We start from the raw sequence: 22,392 nt of genomic DNA, 5'->3' as shown, positions 1-22,392 counted from the left end.
CTGCCCCATGACTGTACCTCCTGCACATCTGTCTCACCTCTATTCCCACTGCTCTTCTGCCCCACCACTATAACCTCCCACTCATGTGTTACACCGATGTACCTTCTTTCTCCTCTGCACAACTGCCGCACCGCTGTAGCCCCTGCTCATCTTTCCCACCACTGTAACCCCCTTCTCATCTGTCTCACCCCTGTAACCCCCTGCTCATCTGCTCCATCACTGCACCCCCCTGATTTTCTGTCCACTGCTGAACCCCCTTCTCCTCCTTCCCACCACTGTATCTCCTACACAACTGCCGCACCACTGCATCCCCTTGCTCTTCTGTTCCACCACTGTAGCCCCCTTGCTCATCTGCCCCATTATTGTACCTCCCTGCACATCTGCTCCACCGTCGTATCCCCATGCTCTTCTGTCCCACTACTGAATCACCTTCTCATCTGCCCCACCAATGTACCTCCTGCACATCTGTGTCACCTCTGTAGCCCCCTCCTCTTCTGCCCCACCTCTGTTCCCCCGGCTCTCCTGCCCCACCAATACACCTCCTTTCACATCTGCCCCACTGCTCTACCCCCCTACTTTTCTGCCCCAACACTGACCCCCCCCCCCCCCCCCCGCTCATCTGGCCCATTACTGTACCCCCCCTGCTCTTCTGTCCCACTGCTGAACCCCCTTCTCATCTCTTCCACCACTGTACCTCCTGCACATCTGCCCCACCGCTGTAACCTCCTGATCTTCTGTTCCACCTCTGAACGCCTCTTGCTCATTTTCCTCACCGCTGTACCCTCTTCTCATCTATATTTGTGATATGCAGAATAGTGAAAGGAAGCAAAGATGAGACACATCTACCTGTCTTGGCACACTCATCCTGCTGATCCACCTCTCGCATCCAGCCCACGTGCTTGTATGTAATGTCACATACAAGCATATGGAATGGATGCGCAATTATGAGCTCAGGTCGGGCATTTTCTGAAAGCTGTGGGCCTGTGTGCAGGATCATAAGTGTTGCCCCCGCAGCTGAGAAAAAGTGGTTGGGTGAGATTTTCATTGCGCTGAATACTGGCTGTGGCTTAAAGGGACACAGAGTGCAGGGGTCCAGTAGTAAGCGATGTAAAGGTTCAGGAATAATTTCAACAAAGTTCCCAGAAGCGCAACAGTAATTCCATAAACTGTCACCTGATTGGGGTTTTCTCAATGACACTGAAATCCCTTTTGTCTGAGATTGGTAGTGGTAACCAAGCGAGTCATCTTTCTCCAGATGGACGGGGCTAGCAGAACTGTGGTTGGCTTTAGCAGTGGCCAAGACAGTCCTCCTCCTCCTGGAAACAGGGACCACCCCCCTCCCCCTAGCAGAACTGCACCTAATCTCTTCTCCATCACAAAAGCTGAGGAGCGCAGCTACAGAAAAGTTAGAGAACCAAACAATGCTTTCCATATTTTACAATGTGTGGGGGCACAGTGCCTCCCCATCAGTAAAGATGCGGCGGGGGGAATTTAGAATGCATTAATGTCTCACTGACAATTCCTTGCGTGGCTCTGCTGATGGGGAGGGAATAGAGTGATGGCATAGGAGGCTTGGCGTTCTTGTTGTGGCCCCATTCCTGGGGGGGGGGGGGGGGGGCTGTCTACCCCTGGCCTAGCTCAAAGAAAAGAAAAAATAATCTGAGGAGTAAAGCAATCACATTTTTATCCTATTTTCTAACCTCTACTGGAAATTATAGTTCCAATTTTACCCTTTCATTTCCACCTGGTTTAGTAAATTAGCCTCCATAAGTAAGATGGCCCTGTATTTCAAATAGAAGTGGTCAATGTGACCAGTTTCAGGACTATAAAGAGTTATCTCCTCAGTCACAGACTGTATGAAAACCAACCTTGAATTAGCTCAATCTACAATTACAGATAGGAAAGCACATGAATACAGGCATTTCCCTGATACAAAAAAAAAAAAAAAAAAAAAACTGCAAGATTTTCAGTATTTTTAGCAGTTGGTTAAACAAGGGATGCCGAAAGCTTGTATGCCAAATTTGAGGTTTTGCATTTACTGAAAATGCCGATATGTTTTAACCTCAGACTCCCTTCAGATCCCCAGAGATTACTTTTTTTAATTTATTTTTAACAAAATGGAGTTACATGTACCTTAGCTTAATACAATTCATGAATACTAAAGAAGGGAGTACAAATGAAATATTTGGGAAAGAAAGCAGGTCACCTTTTCATTTAACATGTCGGGGTGCTCAGTAAGCCAGACGGACAGGCACTGAAAAGCAGCCACAATCATTGAGTGGAGATCCCTTGAGTGATGTGGAGCTGGCCGCGAGCACTGATACACTATATACAAACATATTGAGCTCACTGCCCTCTTCCTGTCTGCAGAGTCGATGTTCACCTTCACCTGGCAAAAGAGAAGCAAAATGACTTTATTGGTGTAGTTCTAAACACAAGCCCTACACCTGAAACCAACTTAATTAAAGGAGACATATGGGGTTATGAAAATATAAAAATCAAACCTTCATACTCACCGATGTGATGCTGCAGCTGTACTATGTCAGCCATGAAACCGAGAACTGAGTGATCACATGACAACTGTCAATCACTGCTCTCCTCTTTGCTCCTCTAGTGCTCACTAGAGCACCTGCATGGAGAGGGGGCAGTCACAACTGGCTCTGGCTGTCAGCCACATGCTGAGGGGCAGGAACCAGGCAGCCAGGTGGGTCCCAACAAAAATGTTGGGATCCTCCCAGAGCTTGGAGCGCCCAGGCCCAGTTAGCTGACATTGGACAATAGCCTGCTATCAGCTGACTCTTGTTATCGGGCTATACTGCCAAGTAAAAAAATAAGAACCTGCAGGCCAGTCTAGGATTACCACTACCAGTGTCAGTACGTCTGTTTGGTAGCAGAGCATGATCATAAAGAGAAAGGAGTAGGCCCAGAGTCCCTCAATAAAAAGAATTTTGGGGTGAGACAAAAATCTGATTCTCTCTCACCAACTGAAGGTCACAGGAAGCGTCCTTCAGGACAAACAAAAGCAAATCAAACTGAGGGGTGGGCAACACAGCAAAACAACTGCTAACAGGTCCAGAGATGGCTGCAACCAGGAGACCATATGATTTGCCTAGCATAACCAGGATTTGACTATGAAACACAGACCTGACCAGTAAAGCACATGTTGAATGGGAATAAAAAAAAACCATTCTATAGGACCAAGCTTGAAAGCTGGCCTATCAATTCATCCAGAAGGGTGGAGCAAAATAACCTACCGAGATCAACAGGGAGTCAGTAACTGAGAAATAGAAGCCAACGGCCTTAACCATGGCCAAATAAGAAGAGAGGCTCTCTCTGGCTCAAGGAAAATGATGTCCTAGCTGAGGGAAAGTCAGGACCACTATCCTAGGCCAGAAGAAATAGCTGGGTCTCTTATCTGGTATACAGTATATCACAGAGTTGCTCACTACCAGAAAAAAAATTAAAAAAAATCACCCAAGGTTGAATTATAGTAATATCCCTACCAAGTAGTGTAACTGTGGTTCCTGAGCAAAGAAGCAAGCTTCGATCCTACAGTCACAATCTACAAATGAAAAATGGCACATAAGAACTACCCATACAAGGATTAAGGCGAGGAATAGAAAATTTGGGAACTGGGACAAAGTGCAGGAAGGATCCACTGCTGCAGTGGAGAGATGTTTGAGGAATTTTGACCATTCTGCCATGGTTTAAAAAACAAAGTCACAGTCAGAATAAGGCGAAGGGCAGGTTTCTGCCAGCAACAACAAGATCCTAAAGAGGGATTCCAACTGCTGATGAGTACAATCCTTGCATGTAGGAGCTGCAACTGCCCTTGTGGTTTCTCTATTAAGGAAAACCACTGTCAGATCCACAGTGAGTGTAGACCACTGCTTAACAAAATTATTTTCAAATGGGGCCAAGTACAGTAAGAGCTTGAGGGATGATTTGAATCCTCAGAGCACTTCCTACAAGAGAAGGGAAAGGAAGGTCTTTGCAGATATATGAAAAGACTAAGACCGGAAACAGCAGGCTGATCTTCCAGATTCATAGTGCATACCGCATCAATTCTAGAGTAATAGCAGAAGATTCTGATTACACAAAGATAATCCCATCAGGTAGACACTGGAGTTACTTTGAATCAGAATAGTCACTGGGACCGATGAGTGGGCAGATCAGCAATGGAATCTACGGGCATGCACTTAAAGCCTCTGTGGTGGCAAAGTCTTGCTTAATTGTAATAGGACTTGGCCCTACCCCCAGTCTAAAGATAAGTCAGACCTTATAATCTAACAGGATTCCAGATTGCAGATGTCTGAGCCTTCATGGAACAAACAAATCTCCCTAGAACCATTACTGGAGTGTAAGCTGAGCTCACTCGTCGCAGTGGGGCCATCCCTCTGCATCTAGAAGCAGATATGTTGTAACTACGGTAAAGTAACTAAGGTTCATGGTATACGTCTCATAAAGTACTCATGAAGTCTAGACAGCTGACGGCAGGTAAGGGTCGGATGGCTAGAGGTGACTAAAGTAAATTTAGGTGAGCAATAAGAACAGATCGGAGTTGTACATATATTTTCAAAGCAGCAAGTGGGAAGATGCTTCCTCGACAGTGAATGGTGGGAAAGAGTGTGGCACATGTGTGCAACACCACTTGGCGATGACACCAGCACTTAATCCCTCAGTGTTAACCCCTTTTGTATAGAAACCAGCAGAAAATGGGAAGTTTGAAAGCACAAAGCGATCCAGACAAATATAGTAGACTATGGTTGGTTGTCAGCTCGATTGACCTGCTTACAAAGTGAGTCATCAGAGAAGGGCCTGTGGTTAGGCAATGGCAATGGCTCTGGTCCTGGAAAACAGTCCATTGCTAAATTATTATAAGAAAGTCTAGAAAGTGCTTTATGTGGAACACAGTTCTTGAAGGTCACTTTCAGGCTAGCCCTAAAAAGTCCAGTCTGGGAGCTCCAAAAGCCAGGCTGAGAATAGGTTGAACCACAAAGGAACAATCATAGTGACTAGCAGAGATGTAAAAAATAATTTTGATTTCAGAAAAAAAAAAAAAAAAATGCTAGCAAAAAATTAGGTTAGACTTTACCCAACAGAGACAAATAAAATTTGCCCATCCTCCTCAGACAATAGCAAAAAAAAAAAAAAAAAAAAAACAGCCATTCTGCTCCTTTTTGTTTGTCACTGTCCAAGCTACCTGTAGTTGGCAGCATAACCTGAAGGTAAAGATTACCTGTTGATCCTGGAAGAAATTCAGTGTACTTGTCACTTCCGGTGAGCTTATCAGAAAGCACAGACAACTTTATCTATTGTCTGAACTACCAATCCCATCAGATCTAATGTAATGCAGATTAACAACATGGACATGTTTGAAGTCCAGCCTGGGTGACAACCAAAGTTCCTACCACAGATATCTGCAGCAGCTTTGATTACATCCTCCTTTGCGCAAATGCTGAGCTTTTCCAATCTTCTTCTCGCACATTGCTCTTGGCCATTGAGGCTTCCTTTCTTAATAAGCCAACAGGAATAGGGTGAGGGTGGGAAGAACCCATGCAAGTTTTAAAACCACCCTAAAGCAGGATAACTACTTGGCAGAACAGCCCTGGATTCGGGTGAAGCAAGGTACTGGTTAAAAAGGTGTGTCTTTCAGTGCCAGGCGAAAGCTTCATCCAAGACAGATGACAGCTGTCCTGGCAGGTTGCCTTCAAAAAATAAAAAATAAATAATACATAGGTTTTTAGGTTAATTTCAAGAGGTTTATTGTAGCAATTACAGATACTGACCTTGGCGAGTCCAGACAGCAGCTCGAGGGCAGCCAATGAGATGCTCATGTCTGGCCTCCATTGTGCGTTGAGTCTTTGGGTGACCAGGTGGATGCTGCGCATGAGTAGACCGGCAGCTGTATCTGTATGAAGAGCTAGGATGTAACCGCAGAACCAGTGCAAAGCCAGGGAGGGAAAACAACCGCTCGTTAGTAACAGGAAGCAGACAGCCCAGGAGCAGGGCGCAGCCACAGAGCACAGAGACCAATACAAACCGGGAACAATTAACATTTCCACTCCCCAGAAGGCGACACAAGCTGAGGTTAAATTAGTCCACAATCAGATATATGGGCATGTTAATTCACAGCAGACACATTACAAAGAGACACAAAATATCAGCACTAAGCGCAGCTGCTATTTCCCCAATACCATCAATCAGCTCCAACTCTGCACTGGAAAACAACTGGAAGTGAAAGCTAGTACATGACTGGTGACTGTGGGAAATAACATTTAATTACTCAAACTATTAAAATAAGTATTACACACTAAACAGTTCATTTTTTTATGTTGTTGGAAGAGTTTAAACTTTTAGCTGCCAATAGTACCGGAAAATATTTAAAGTGGGACTAAACATTTTAAATGACAAACGATGCAATCAGTTAATAGCTTTAACAAAATAATGTGTTTTTTCTGTAAAAAACTGATTTGCTTTCTAGATCACCAGGTAAAAATGACAGAAAGCAAGCCTAAAAAAAAAAAAAAAAAAAAAAAAAAAAAACCCAGAACAAATGCAGCCAAGCCATCACACCACAAGAAGTGGTAGGCTGCAATACAAAGAAAAAAAATGTCCTTTTTGGTTTAATACTACTTTAGGGAAAACCATTTTGCATGTTGACCAGCACAGGGTGGAGAAGAAAAAATGGAAATCATCTGTCTTTCATAGCAGAGTACAGTCTGGGACTAATTTGGGTCTAAGCCACACACATGGTGTTACTGATGAGTGTGACCAAGTTACACAAAGGGGGTTAAATCATAGAATGTACTACACCATGATCACCCACCCTCTGGGTGGGTGATGCACATCAGAGCTGATGGCCACTGTGGAGTATCCATTTCCATAAAATAAAGTTATTTGAAACACCAATTTTTACGTGGCTGTGTATGGCCATACTACTACAGTGAACACTGGTTGCTTTGCCCAAGATGGGTCAACCAGAGATATTCTACAGTGGTCAGGAAATGCGTACAGTCATTGCCAATCCAACCATAATCTTCCAGATTGGATGGTCAGCAATTTATCTCCATAAGCAGAGGTTAGAAAGGTTCAAATGTTACAGAAGCACATTTGAGAGGCGAAACTTTGATAAAGAATGTTGATAATAACCTCAATTTCCCCATTGTTATTATGGTTTCAACTACTGTTCTTTAACTTACTGGCAAAGTGACAATGTTTCTGTAAATGGTCAACCCCTTATATTCACCCTGTCTGTGTTCCATCTCAGCTCCTTTCTCCATCCCAGCCAGCAGCTTATACCGCCATCATCGCGGCATCAGCAACCCAGGAGAGAAGTGAAGTTACCACGTCTTATGCAACAAGAGTGCTCAGGCCTATTCATTGTTTGCTAGGTCCAAGCATCATCAGAGGAGAGCAGGTCACATGCTCTGCCATACCCTGAAGAGCTGGTTAGTGTCCCCAGCTGCAACGGAGGAATGACAGCTAGGCAGTGCAAGCATAGGTGGGGCAGTTGTGTTGTGCAGAGACACAGTCACTTTGCCCTGCATGGGCAAGGCGACTGTCTCCAATTCACATTTGTGTGCTATCCTTCCTATGGGATACTGGCCCTCTGATATTTACTGTCACAAGCTACCTCAGCTGAAAGGACACCACATATAAATGTAACTAGCATAGTAGTGTACTTTCATTGTGCTCATTATGGTCAATTTATTCTTTCAATTATGAACTTTATAATACTGTGTTACATGTACCGGTATTTCATTTTAGTGCAAGATTTGCTTGTGCCACCTATCGTTTGCCATGCTTTTTCAATTTCTTAATTTTATACGGTTTCTCAACTCTTTTCTTTATTGAAAGATTAAAAACAAGTCTGCTGTCAATTAACATTTGTATTTGCATTATGACCAATGATGATAGAAACCCATGCAACACACATTCTGATAATGTAAAAAAGAAATGGATTACATATTAAATGAACTTCGGTGACCTGTTATTGTTAGTTGTTAATTTGTATCTGGAAATGACTGAGTGGATTGGGTATACCAAGGAGAAAATTAAAAGAATTACAATAACGATAGCTGGTTGGATTGGTACCTGGATATCCTATGGGAAAGACAACAGTAAAAAGAATCGGGGGTTATTTAAACCTTTCAGGGACCCGGCAATAAGCAAAACTTGATATCCTCCTTATAATGCACTCTGTAATAGTAAGTCAGGGGGCTTCTCAGGAATTTCCATAAGATAATGAAATTCTATAGAGGGTTGTGATCCAAAATTTCAGTGCAAATAAATGCATCTGTATAGATAAAACATTGCCCAATTTACCTTGATTTCTGAAGACAGAAGTTCAGATAGAGAGGCTTTGTTTTAGTAAGAAAGAGCTGCAGGAGTGTTTACATTTTTATGGCAACCTCTTTATAACAAATTGTGGACCACTCATTACTCCCTTCTGTGCTGCAGTATGGTGGTTTGCTCTTTATCTTCCCCTCTTCTTGTAAGCAGCAGAGAACCTAATCTTACTATTTTATTAATCTGACTTGCTATTTTGATGGCCTTTGAAGGACGTAGGTCCTGGCCATAGCATATGTTTACGTGCAACTGTGCTAAACCACCAGCAGACATCAAATATTGCAACCTAGGAGTCCCCAAACCTGGAGCTCTCAATAAATATCCACTGCTGAGCTGTGGCTAAGCTCTAATACCTCCAATACCCAAATAAATTTTTCCTCAATGCGATATAGAGCGTTATAGTGAGACACAGGGTGTGCGAGGGTGTGTGCGTGTGTGTCTTGCCCAAGTCAGGCCAGCATTTACCCATCACAGCACACCAGTTTAAACCTGTGGATCACAGGAGTGAAGTTCATTCCGCACTCCTGTGACCCATTTTCAGCAGCCTGAAGTCCGCTATCTGCTGAGATCACAGAGCTGGTCCAGGCTTGGGCATGATTGTGACAATGGAGTCGGGATCTGCCTACATGCCTTGACTGGTATGGGGCTCAGACTCTCAACGAGCCGCTGGGAGTCTGAGCCAGCCACGCCCACCCCCTCTATAGCCCAGCGATCGAGTGAGCGTGGGGGGGGGGGGGGGGTGTGTCAGATCCGAGAGCCAGTGATGGATAATCACCAGCTTTTTGCTCGGGGAACTGTGAGAGCTGAATAATCTGCTAGTTAGATTGCTAGTTTCTCAGTGTTATAGGCGCCGGGTGACTAATTTATTTACTAAAACTGGAGTGTGCAAATATCTGCTGCAGCTCTGCATAGAAACCAATCAGCTTCCAGGTTTTATTGCCGAAGCATAATTGAACGAGCTGAAGTTAGAAACCAACTGACTACTATGCACAGCTGCACCAGATTCTGAGTAGACTCGTTTAAGTAAATCTCCCCCAGTGTGCAATTCTTCTATGATTTATCTTATATTCCTAATGTCACCAGGGAGATGTTTTCCCTTGTTTAGTTTGGTGTAAGCAACAGTATATTGTACTCTTATGTCTTGCTTTTCTTCAATATACTATTCGCCTTTTTGGTAAATCTTCCCCCATTGTCTTTTTAAAGGCCGCAAGAATGCTCTAGATACGATGTTAAATCAAAGTATCTCTAGGTGCTTCTGGCCTAGAATACATTTAGAAAGGGTAGAGATGTACTAAATACTAAAAGAAAAAAACTCTTGGTGCAGGTCATGTGAAACAACCTGCAGAGTACATACACTGGAATCGGTCAAAAAATAAATAAAAATAATGGTGAATGGAGATCTGCAAGCATGCCAGCCAAAAGTGCTGATGGCATTGTGCTTCATTTCATAAATGCATTAGCTAAGATTTTTTTTTTTTTTCATGGTCAATGTATTATGGAGCTACAAAAAGGTGCTCAAATGGACAAGACATCAAAGCATACACAGCACTAATACATTTAACACAACAATACATCCATGCTATGTTATTGCCAACTACAGTAGGCAAACTAATATATGGTATCATGCAACGACCCATCAGCAAAGTAGATGTCTACATATGATGCAACTAATAGATTACTGTTATTTCTTTGTTTTAATATATACATTTGCTAAATAAGAATTTTTTCTATCAATTCAAAAATGAAACCTAATTTCTGGAGGATTATAATGCTGACCACACAGCACAGGTCAAGTCTTGCCTTACCTCTAGACCTTTATTACATTTTCCACATTGCCTTCTCATTGCCATGTCTAGCTTCCTGTTCTTAAACGCAATTGTTAATATACTGATAAGGGCAAGTCTTCCCGCAGGTGACTTTTGCTCTGCCCAGTCAATGAGAATAATGAGCTTTGCTGATTGTAAAGCTATGTCTGGCTTCGTAGGGGGTGTGTCCCACCTCTGCAATGAGACCACTGCTTGCACACATGGAACCAGGGTTCCATTCTGCAACATGCTGGCAGAGAACAGGCTTTTCTACAGCTGTGCATATTTTAGAAAGAAAAACTAACAAATTAGAAGGTTTTTTTTTTTAATGGAATTAAAAAAGTAGGGCTGAACTGGGCTTTAATGGCTTGCTTCACGTATCTTAACCACCTAAGGTCCACCCTATAGCAGTTTTTCTGCTTCAAGGGTGGCACCTCTGCCCCGGATCATGTATATATCAGGTAGGAGGTGCGCATGAGCGCCACCGGCAGCTCGATCCTGCAGTGATTACACAAAGCTGGAACCTATCGGCGGGTATAGCGGACTCCATGTCCACCGGCACCCGCTGATCATCCTGCAGAGGGACAGAACGGCGGTCTGCCTATGTAAACCAGGCAGCTCGCCATTCTGACAGGAGGGAAGAGATGAAATTTGTGTCCCTGCAAAGCAGGGAATAAAATCCATCTTTTCCCCTAGTAAAAGCATCGCCCACAGTGTAGTGAAACACTGGTTAGGCACACAGTTAACCCCAGCCAGCATTAGTATAGTAACAGTGCAAATTTTTTTTTTTAGAACTGAACACTGCATTAGTGTCACTGGTCCCCACAAAGTATCAGTGTCCGAATGTCCGTTGCAATATCAAAGATCCGTTATAAGTCACTGATCACCGTCATTACTAGTAGCAAATAAAAATATCCCATAGTGTGTAGACGCTATAACTTTTGCGCAAACCTATCAACATATGCATGTCGGGATTTTTTTTTACCAAAAATATGTAGCAGACTACATATTGGCCTAAAATTATGAAGACATTTGATTTTTTTCAAATTGGATGCGTTTTATAGCACAATTGCCAGTCTTTTTTTTGCTTATAGCACATAAAAAATGCAGAGAAAAAAAAAAAAAAATTGTATTTGTGTACGGCATCACATGACAGGGCAATTCCCAGTACCGTATCGCAAATAATGGCCTCGTCATGAAGGGGGGTAAATCTTCTAAAGTGGTTAAAAAGTAACCACAGGAACTACTCCTTTTCTATTCTTTAAAGGCCAGCCCTCACAGCATTCTTCTATCCTGGCTCCTAAGAGAATCTAAGCGCTCTACTGTGATTTGACAACGCTACCCTCTATGCAAACATATAAGTGGACACTAACTGATCATTTATAGTGCAACATAACTGACAGAACTAAAATGTATATGATAGAGAGAAGCTGCTATAGCTGCCCTTGCATGATACTTTAGTTTGCCTAGTCACATAATTCATTCCCAATTCTCCTCTAAGGGAACAAATCTTACCATAGTCCCGCATGAGTGCTTGTGCTGGCCTCTCACTGTCTGGTGTAGTGGGCTCAGTGCTGCCTCCGCTGGCTGTGCTGATGCCGCTGTTTGTTCTGCTGTGGCTTTTCATCTGATTATTTTCAATCTAAATAACAAACACAAAATTACCAAAAAAAAATAAACTTCTAGAACAGTAAAGTGGCATCTATGAGAAATATACAGTATACCAACCTCAACCTGAGGAGGACGCTACAAAGGGTGACAAAACGTATCATAGCAGGATCCCTGTACCCACATTTACCTCTCCCCCTTACTCCAGCTTGTGGGAATCCATTAATCGACCAAAAGGCCATCTACATGAAGTTTCTCTACTGCTCTGCTTTAAGGGATGGATAAAATAAAACTCCACATGCATTTGTTTCAGCATACAGCAATTGGACCCTTTATTTCTTTTTTTGCACTAATATTCCTTTCAACAGTGGAATATATACACAGCACATTATACTTCTATGTGTTACTGAGGCTGTGGCACGTTCATTTCTGAACTGTGAAATCTCTCAATAGTCTATCATGGGGTCCCCAAATATCCAGGCCGTGAACTTGTTCCATTCAGTGGCCTGTTGAGAGTAGGGGTGGGGGTTGAGAGGGGGCAAAGCGAGCCAGCACATCTTGCACTGCCACCCTCCGAACACCAGAGGGTGCTCCTGACAGTTCTTCTCAGCGGTGCTACAAGAGTAAAGTTTGCGGTATTTACATCGGCTCCAGTGTAGGAATCCCAACTGCAGCAGTTCATCAAGGCTCCCATCCATCCCGCACTCCAGACACGGAATCCTGAATATCTTCTCTTGGAATATGGTATGAGACCTGCCTTTGTTCACAGAGTGCTTGTGAGTGTATTTTTAACTATTTTGCAATAAAGCCAACTACTAGACTATACTGCTGCCACTATAGAATGGCCCAATCAAAGTTCAGACCCAAATTTAATTGAGAATCTGTGGCAAGACATAAAAATTGCGGTTCACAGACGCAAAGAAAAAAAATGGAGACATACCCAAAAAGACACGCGGCTGTAATTGCAGAGAAAGGTGGTTCTACAGAGTATTGACTCAGGGGGCTGAATAGAAATGCATGCCACACTTTTCAGATATTTGTAAAAAAAAAGTTGAAAACCATTTATCGTTTTCCTTCCACTTCACCATTATGTGCCACTTTGTGTTGGGCTATCACATAAAATTCCAATAAAATAAATTTAAAGATTTTGGTTGTAACATGACAAAAATGAAATGTGGAAAATTTGAAAGGGTATGAATAATTTTTCAAGGCCACCTGCCCATAAACCGCCTGATTTGTGACATTCCCACCAGGTGGGACGCGACTTTGTCAACGCTGCAGCGGCTATACATGCAGCAGATAGCCATCAATGAGTACCTGTGTGAATAACAGCATGACGACAGGTCCAGGCCTCCATAGCTTTTTTCCACCCCACGCAAATAGCTAATCATTAAGGATGCATGCACTGTATTGTCACCATTTGAGGAGGCCACAAGGATGGTGAGCCATGACAGTGCATTAATCAGTTACACAATCCCTGTTGTGTTCCTGCTGGAGCAGGCACTGCGTGGCATTATGGACAGGGCACTGGAGACAGGGCACTGGAGGCAGAGCAGGAGGAGGAAGGGGAGGACTTCCTTTCCTCTAAAGGCTAACTTTATCCAGACACCATCATTCCTATGTCACAGAACATACAGAAGGAGAGAGGGGAAGAGGATGAGTAGGAGGATTCTGGCACTTTCATAGGCGTCGAAGAAGAGGAAGACATGCATCAATCTGTAAGCGATGGCTTTCCAACCCCAGGACCCTTGGGAGTAGTAGGTGGCTGGAAGGAGGAAGTTGCAGATGCTGTCATTTGAGTGACCCCGAGGAATCTTCTTCTCAAGCCTCGGCAAATTTGAGGCGCATGGGCAACCTCATGCTTCAAAGCCTGCGAAAGGACCCAGGAATACGTAGCATAAATGAGAAGGATGATTACTGGTTGGCAACCCTCCTTGACCACCGTTATAAGGGGAAGGTTTCAAAACTCATCCCATCACCACAGAGTGCAGAAGATAAAATCTCTTCAGGACACGTTAAAGAGGATTTTATTGAAGGTTTTTCCTGACTCCAGTAGGTTACAGTGTTGTGGAAAACGTAGTTTTGAGACTACTGTTGGAGAAGGCATCCGCCTAAGTGAGGAATTTGGGGGGGGGGGGGGGGGGGGGGGAGAGGAGAGAGGGAGAGGGAGAGAGAGAGAGGGGGAGAGAGAGAGAGAGAGAGAGAGAGAGAGAGAGAGAGAGAGAGAGAGAGAGAGAGAGAGAGAGAGAGAGAGAGAGAGAGAGAGAGAGAGGGAGAGAGAGGGAGAGAGAGGGAGAGAGAGGGAGAGAGAGGGAGAGAGAGGGAGAGAGAGGGAGAGAGAGGGAGAGAGAGGGAGAGAGAGGGAGAGAGAGGGAGAGAGAGGGAGAGAGAGGGAGAGAGAGAGAGAGAGAGAGAGAGAGAGAGAGAGAGAGAGAGAGAGAGAGAGAGAGAGAGAGAGAGAGAGAGGGAGAGGGAGGGAGAGGGAGAGGGAGAGGGAGAGGGAGAGGGGGAAGAGGGAGAGGGAGAGAGGGAGATTTGCAGCCGACGATCCCACTGACTTACTGGGTCCTGAGAATAGGCCACTGGCCAGAACTTGCCCAGTATGCTACTGAGTTGTTGGGCTGCCCTGCATCCAGTGTGCATTTAGTGCTGCAGGAGGTTCCATTACTGATAATAGAACGCGTCTGTCCACAGAATCCGTAGAGCGTCGTTTGACTTATTAAAATTAATCAGTCATGGATTACCAGCTATGAAGCCCCTGTTGCCGATGTCTTAAGTCTTTTTAGGATGTGGAATCTCTGCAGGACTTCGAGGCTGCCTAGATTTGAGGGTGTTCAATCATTTCATCTGGAAGAATGTTTTTGATATAGGTTTCATGGGCACAATTAACACCCAAAGACCAACTTTTCAGCACCTGTTTGACAGGTGCATATCATTGCAATTTTTTTGCAGCAAGGCCAATTCTTGCTTTCACTAAGATTACCTCTATAGGGTTATGGTGGGAAGGCACCACCGACACCCAAAGACTAATTTTTACGCACCCATTACTTCTATCCAAAAAATCTCTAATCTTGTTCCCAGTGCACTACATTATGGCCTCATCATACACACTGGCTCCCCAGCTGTTGCTGAGCAAAATAAAGGCAGCTTGCAGGGAAATTTTATTTTATAAATGCAATTATTACTGCAGTAGATTCTAGACATGGTACAGATCTGCCACTTTACATGTAGACTTAAGCCCCATACACACTATCAGATTTTCTGCTGATTTTTTCATTCAGATTTACCAAAACCATATAATATGAGGTCAAACCTGCCATCCGGGTCGACTTCCGGTCACGCCCCCAGGAGTTTCAATTTGTATGCAATCAGGCAGGCCCTTGCACTACATGATTTTGGTAAATCTGAAGGAAAAATCAGCATAAAATCTGATAGTGTGTATGGGGCTTAAGGGGACCCCCCCAGACACTATATTGGAAGGAATTTCTCATTTTTATCCTTTCACAAAAAAAAAAAAAAAAAAAACTCTTGAAAGTTCCGATGCGAACCGAACAGGGGTCCATTCGGCTCATCCCTAGTCAGCACATAAGCACTCAAAAAATCTTCAAGAACCAAACAGGGATTCTAATCCTTCTCTACCCAATACTAAAAAGGTTTCGGCTTTGGACACTTATCTCAATCAAGACATACTTCAACTACAATCACAGATATTGAAAAAAAAATTCCACAAAGTAATGTGTGTATGTGTGTATGTGTGTACAAAGCTTTCTTACCATCTCCACCTGATTTCCAGTGGCTTCTAAAAATGCGCTGTCTTGAACAATGTTCAGCATTGCACCTAAAGCCAATGAAGTTGAGTTATTAAAATACACATCTTAGTCATTCTTAACCTAACATGAGAGATTCTACAGGGGACATGGTATTTACTGTAACATCCTAAATTGACTCTGGGCATAAACCAAAAAGAATGCCAGACCAAATTCAAAACAGCTTTAATCCATTTTTCCCTTGCACATCTGTTCCTCCCTATAGACCAGAACAATTTTTAAATTTCTGCTATGGACCTGTTTGACAATACACTTTGTCATTACTAAAAAAAAAAAAAAACAAGGCAATACATACTGTATATATTAAAGGGCAAACAAGGGTTTCTTTTCGTGAGATTGTCTTGCAACAATGATCCCCCCCCCATCCGCAATCCTTAGACAATTTTTTTTTTTTTAGCAGTGTTAGTTTAGTAATGAATAGTGTTACTGCACATTAAATTTACAAACTTTTTTCTGTAATTTCTCTTGTTAAACCACTGGCCAACCGTGCAATAGTGGAATGACAGCTACACCATTGCCAGCCAGTTCTGGGAGGCCATTATATTTGAATTTTTTTTTTTTTTTTGTGATGATTAAATACCACCAAAAGAAAGCTCTATTTGTGTGAAAAAATGATAAAAATTTTGTTTGGGTACAGTGTTGCATGACCACGCAAGTGTCAAAGTGTGACAGTGCTGGAAGCTGAAAACTGGCCTGGGGGTAAAATTGCACGGAAGGCAAGTGATTAAATTGACACTAAAATTATGATTATGGTACAAAGCATTAAAAAGTTAATTACAAATCAAATAAAGTACTTTTTTTTTCTTTAAATTTTGCGTTTTTTAATGGGAAATGTGTAAATGTATGTTTGATATGTAAAAATATTAAACAAAACACTAAAAAAAAGTTTAAATATCTATAGTTAATAAAGTAGGAGCCAATTAGGGCTGATTACATTAAGCTAATTGTTAATATGGTGTTAAACAGAAACTCTTTTTTTAAATAAAGTTTTTTTTAACCACTTGAGGCCCGAGCCTCTTTTTTTTTTCATAAGTGTTGTTTACAAGTTAAAAACAACACACTAATATCGTCGTATAACACGAAGGCACTGTTTACCCTCTATTTGCAGGGGAAAAAAGTGCGTTACTGAAAGGACATTTGGAAGAATTGCACTAGTTATTTTTTGCTTACATGGTTTAAATTTGTGGCTATTTGAACAGATTAATATGTCTGAGCTATAGCACATGCCCACAGCAACAGGGACACGATGAGGTTTAATTTTATTATTATTTCACACCCATTTGTGAAGGTTCTATATGGAATATGTTGTTATAATTTACACATCGATTATTCGCGCACAATTTAAGGGAATTGGTGCAGCAACATAATATTTTGGTTTCTAGGGACAAGTCAGTTGACCTGTTGCAGCCATTTTACTGGCATAGACCTGTGCCATTAGCATGTTCTACATAGTTTACTGGTCCTAGCTGGAAAGCACTGCAATAGGCATTCACTACTCCAGTAATCTGCATGTACTTCCAGAGCCCATACTGAGCAACAAGTCTGATGCATTCGGAACACAGGTGGTCAGCCGCCTATAGCTGATCATCACTGTCCTATAAACATAGATGGTTTTTTTTTCCCATTAAACATGTGAATCTTGTAAATCACAGAGCTACAACTCACCCAAAATCATCTGTGTGTTGTTGGGATCTGTCTCGGTTTGCAGGGCTCCTATGAGGATATTGACCAGCCTGAGCTTTAACGACAGGAAGGTAACAGGGCTTGTCACTGCCGGAGTCGTCATTACTAAATTTACCTTCTAACAAAACCTGCAAATGAATAATGAGAAAGAGGTTTGCTTTTATTTTTGTCACTTGTGACAAGAAACTGACCAAAAAAAAAAAAAAAAGACCAGAACCATAAAAAATATTCAGTTTATTACCTCCGATTTCACAGTCCCAAAATGATGTGGCAAAGGCAGCAGGGACAGTAAGATGTGAATACTAGATCTCCTTAGTTCTGTGGGGTTTACATAGCTTTTAAATTTTGACAGCTCTCTGTAAGATACAAGAGATACATACAAATGAAATTGAAAATTAAGTATTTCACACTACAAACAAAAAAGAAGAGGTGGCATGATGCATTCGAGAAGTCAGACAATGGAAGACTGCAGAGCACAAGTCATAAGTTACCTATAAGGGCTCAAGCATATGGGGCTTAAAAACACCACCTATACAGGCAGTGTTTTTGTTTAAAATACACCACTGTGTAAGCCTACGTGGCCATGCATTTAAAAAGCATAGTTAAAAGAGTGTTTATAGGCAAAAAAAAAAAAAAAACACACCAAAAGGTGCGTTCCGAGAGGGGCTTTTGAGCATAATTTTTTTTTACTTTATATTCTGGCCAGTAGATTGCATTTATGCTCAGCACCACACATGCATAAACACACATACATATGAAACATAGGAGGCATTTTTTTCTGCCAACTTCTGGCAGATGAAATCCAGGATTTTTTGAGCACAAGTTCATACGCGTGTATGAGACCTACCAATGAATATCATTTGCTTGGATGGCTGCGTAACTGTTGAAATCCTATTTTTACAGATGTGGGATATTACAGAGCTCTTGTTCTGGCACTGCAACTGAGAATTCCGTCTTACACAGTAAAGGCTTCCGTCATTTGCTCTTGCCTAATCAATCATTTTAAGGACAAGGGGAGAGAGCGAATCTCAAGATCATTTAATGCTTAAGAACTGCAACTTCGGAGGACCAGAAGAGAATTGTGAGAATTATCTGCCATAAAGATTGGATCAGTAAACAGCAGTGGTCTGAAAACAGGATACTCATAATTACAGATATGTTGTATGGCTTGTGCTATTGAAAAAAAAAAAAAACAACAACCCACAAATCCTCAAGTTCTGCTTGGAACAGAGTCATAAATGAATTTATTAAAGCTTAAAGCCCAGGTTTATCTTTTTTTCAACCCCAGTTTTCAGTGTGATGAAGAGTAGGTCGGGCCATAGATTGTGCAATTTTCTTTCCTTCCTCCACGGGTAAATGCCACCTGCAGCAATATTGCATTCTGCCAGCGTGGATCACAAGGACCCTTCCCTGGCGCCAGAACACAATTAGTGTCACTGGCACTAATCATATGGGAAAAACCCAACAGGCTGGTTATATACATTCATTATTTTCCTTCCACTTCACAATTATGTACCACTTTGTGTTGGTCTATCACATAAAATCCCAATAAAATACATTTTCATTTTTGGTTGTAACATGAAAAATGTGGAAAACGTTAAGGGTATGAATACTTTTTCAAGGCACTGTACAAACGTTTTTGTTATTTCTGTCCCCAGCAGATGATGATCATATACTTTCATGCCCTGCCACGGGGACAGGAAACCATAGTAACTCTCACCAATATGGGCACAGATGGTATTTAAAACCTGTCAGAAAAGTCTCACGATAAGCTCACCTGTCTGGCAGAATAATTTCTAGTGCAGAAATAAAATAAGGAACCACCACATTGATCCCTTTAAGATCACAGCAGAAGAGAGGAGCCGAGTTGAGGATAATGCTGGCAAGTACTGGGTGACAGATAAATTCCCCAATCTGTAATCCTTGCACCAGGACCATGTAAAACCTGTGGAGAAAAGGATACTATAGTAAATAAATCAATACATCTACATTCACAAATGTAATCAAGTAAAAATTGTGACATTTTAACATATCAACACTTATCACATAACTAAGGAAAATGCAGCTGGCATTTCAGCAAATAGAGAAACGAGCAAAAAGGATGCAGCTGTGAGACACCTACATGGACATGAAGGCCTGGGTCACATTGGTGCAAAATGCGATCCAACTTTGGAGCACGTCGCATCATAAGTTGCACCCCATTCAGTGCAATGGAACCATTCTAATAGGAGTGACTTGGTGCGACTACGGCACGACTTGCATTGACTTCTATTAAAAAAGTTGTATGCAAACCGTGCCAAATTCATGCTGTGAACCAGGGTTGAGGTTATTAGGATGGCAGCAGAGAACCTAATTCAAGGTTGAATTACAAGGAAGGTACGCTGCTTTTGTACATATTTTCTCTCTTTATTATGGCCAGGACACACAAATAAAGTTATAAATGAATAACCTAAATATTTTGTATTTTCATATTCAGCCAACAAGTGGAGCGCTAAACTACACATTTTTCTGGGTCTTATCTGCCTTTATTTAAATGAAGGTCTGGATTTCAGGCACCTACCTTCCCTCGTCTCTTGCCAGACCATTATTTTCAACAAAAATATCCCTATAAGGGTATACAGTATGTGCAAAACATTTAATGCATGCCAAGCCCTGAGACTGCTATATTGCATGTGATGTCAGCAGACTCCGAATTGTCACGTTATTAAAGCAGAGTTCCACCCAAAAAAGGAACTTCCGCTTATCCGGTCCCCCCCAGGTATTACATTTGGCACCTTTCAAGGGGGAGGGGGTAGTAGATACCTGCCCAATACAGGAATTTGCTCCCACTTTCGACAATCTACGCCATGTCTGGCCCCTCCTCTGCTCCCCCCGGCTGTCTTCTGGGAGACAGACAGGTCCCAGAAGACAGCAAGCAGGGACCAGTGAGGACACACAGCGAGACTTGTGCATGTGCAGCAGAGAGCCAGGCTGTGAAGCCTCAAGGCTCCACTTCCCGATTCCTTTACTGAAGATTCGGGACACACTCTAGTTTGTTTACAAGTGATCATGCCGTCATTGGATGCATGATCACGTGGTAAAAGGCCGCTGTCATTGGCCCTTAACCCTATTTCGTGACGCACCGGATCTGGGAGACCTGATGGTCATGGAGATTGCTGGGTGCGTGCCCCAGGGGGAGCGATTCTGGGAGTAAGTCATATGACAGCCTCCAAGTGTTATCCGACTGTGCTGTAGCCATCATTGGGATATGGCCCAGTTGGCAAGTGGTTAGAAAAAAACAAAACAATATTTACCCCTTTTTTTGTATAAATGTGTAAGATGACATTACACCAAGTAAATAGATCCCTAACATGCCATGCTTTAAAACTGTCTGCCTGTGGAATGGCAGAAAACTACGGTGCTTAAAATTGTGGATTTATGTCATGAAGAGCACTACTGAAGGACATCAAAGATTTATGGACAATTTATCATATTAGTTTTTCAACCGAGTCTCATTATTTATCACTTGGAGGGCACAGTATTGTTTTATGGACATTTTAAGGGACCTTAGTACAGGGCTCGACAAACCCCAGGCATCAGGTTGTCATTAGCTCAAGAATCACACACAGTAGGCAAACCCTCATACCTGGAAAGATAAGCAGACAATATTTCCTCGCCTGTCTTCTTGCTGCAGAAAATCCTACATAAAGTACCGCAGGCTTCAGCCCGTCCAGCTTCGTAATTCTCTGGAATTTCATTGGCATCATAAATGGTGCTTGATCCCATGGTGTCTGTGGACATCTGGGAACCTTTACGGCGAAGCTCAACTGTGGCCTGTGTAGCTATTGCTGCAGAAAGTGAAGAAAGAGTGTTTGATTGGACATTATTAACACACAGAAAAAAAACTGGGCTCATGGGAAAGAAGGACACAAAGATTTCACAAGACAAAAGGCGATACAGAAATCGGTGCCAGCGGTAGACTATTGTCTAGTTAGCATAAAAGCCAGTGATCTGCTGTACATGAACATATGCCAGATCGTTTACCAATTCAGTAACTTTACCTTACATGTTGTGTTATTTTAAAAAAGGGACTCATCCAGTATGTATAGAATTAAACGTGAATGGGATATGTAGTCTACTTAAACAGTAGTTCACAATCCAGGGCTAGGTACAGAAATAAGACAACATAACAGACGAAACATTTTAAACTCCTATCCAAAATTTTTTTTTTAAATACTGCAAGACACTACTATGTTAAAAGAGCTCAATAAGGGCAGCACTCAGTCTGTGGGTGACAGCTAGGGGCGACAGTTAGGGGCAGCCGCTAATCTATGGGCAATATCCAGGGCAAACTGCCAATTTTCAGGCAGCAGCCACCAATCTAAAAGCAACAGCTATGGGCATCATTGGAAAGCTGCCAATCTACGGATGAGAGTTAGTGGAAATCTACAGTCTGCAGATGGCAACTAGGGAAAGCCACCCATCTACAGGCAACAGCTGCCAATCTAGGGGCAATCGCTAAAGCAAACAAACTGACTTATAGGCAGCAATTGGGGGAAACCACCAATCTACAAATGACAGTAATGGGCAACTGCCAATCTGCAAGAAACAGATAAGGGAACCCAACAGTCAAAGGGCAGCACCTGGGGGGCAATTTACAAGTGACAACAAGGGACCAATATACAGGAGATACTTGGGGCAAACTGCCAATTAATGGCCAATTTATGGGAAACTGCAAAAGTCACTGGCGAAACAAAGGTAGACTGCTTCAAACTGATGTAAATAGTAGACGTTTCCATGCATGAAGTACATGCAAAGTAAGGATCGAGCCCAAATTTTAAAATGCCCACAGCAATGATGTACCACCACCAGACCTGAAGTCTGATTCATCTAGCTTGTTCTGCCAGAACCTCACTTCACATTGCAAGACCCATAATGACAACCTCAAGAACTTTCCCTAGTGTGCAGGGCCTGTTTTAAGCCTGGAATACACTAGAAACCGCTTTGGTTGAATGAGAAAAAACAGAGATCGCCATACTAACATAAGTGATGTTAGTGCAGCAATCTCCCCCCATTGTGGCTTAGTTTTCTAACAAGGGGGACTCCCTCGCCGGCTGCCAACTTTCAAAGATCAAAGA

General features: G+C 42.5%; 1 protein-coding gene across 1 annotated transcript in view; it reads right to left on the bottom strand.

The window, feature by feature from the left end:
* Positions 1–22,392, bottom strand: part of RALGAPB (Ral GTPase activating protein non-catalytic subunit beta) — a 130,203-nt gene that overhangs the window by 39,004 nt on the left and 68,807 nt on the right. Inside the window, 9 exon segments of the mRNA XM_077459180.1 lie at positions 2,207–2,389; positions 5,790–5,911; positions 11,673–11,799; positions 15,539–15,603; positions 17,258–17,354; positions 17,356–17,403; positions 17,517–17,631; positions 19,053–19,220; positions 20,901–21,102. Coding sequence (XP_077315306.1) covers positions 2,207–2,389; positions 5,790–5,911; positions 11,673–11,799; positions 15,539–15,603; positions 17,258–17,354; positions 17,356–17,403; positions 17,517–17,631; positions 19,053–19,220; positions 20,901–21,102 — 1,127 coding nt within the window.

Source organism: Lithobates pipiens, unplaced genomic scaffold (assembly GCF_037356315.1).
Source record: "Lithobates pipiens isolate NorthernLeopardFrog02 unplaced genomic scaffold, aLitPip1_a1.2 Scaffold_28, whole genome shotgun sequence".
Taxonomy (NCBI): Eukaryota; Metazoa; Chordata; class Amphibia; order Anura; family Ranidae; genus Lithobates; species Lithobates pipiens.
The sequence above is the reverse complement of the archived record's forward strand: the minus strand, read 5'-3'. Positions and strand labels throughout refer to the sequence as shown.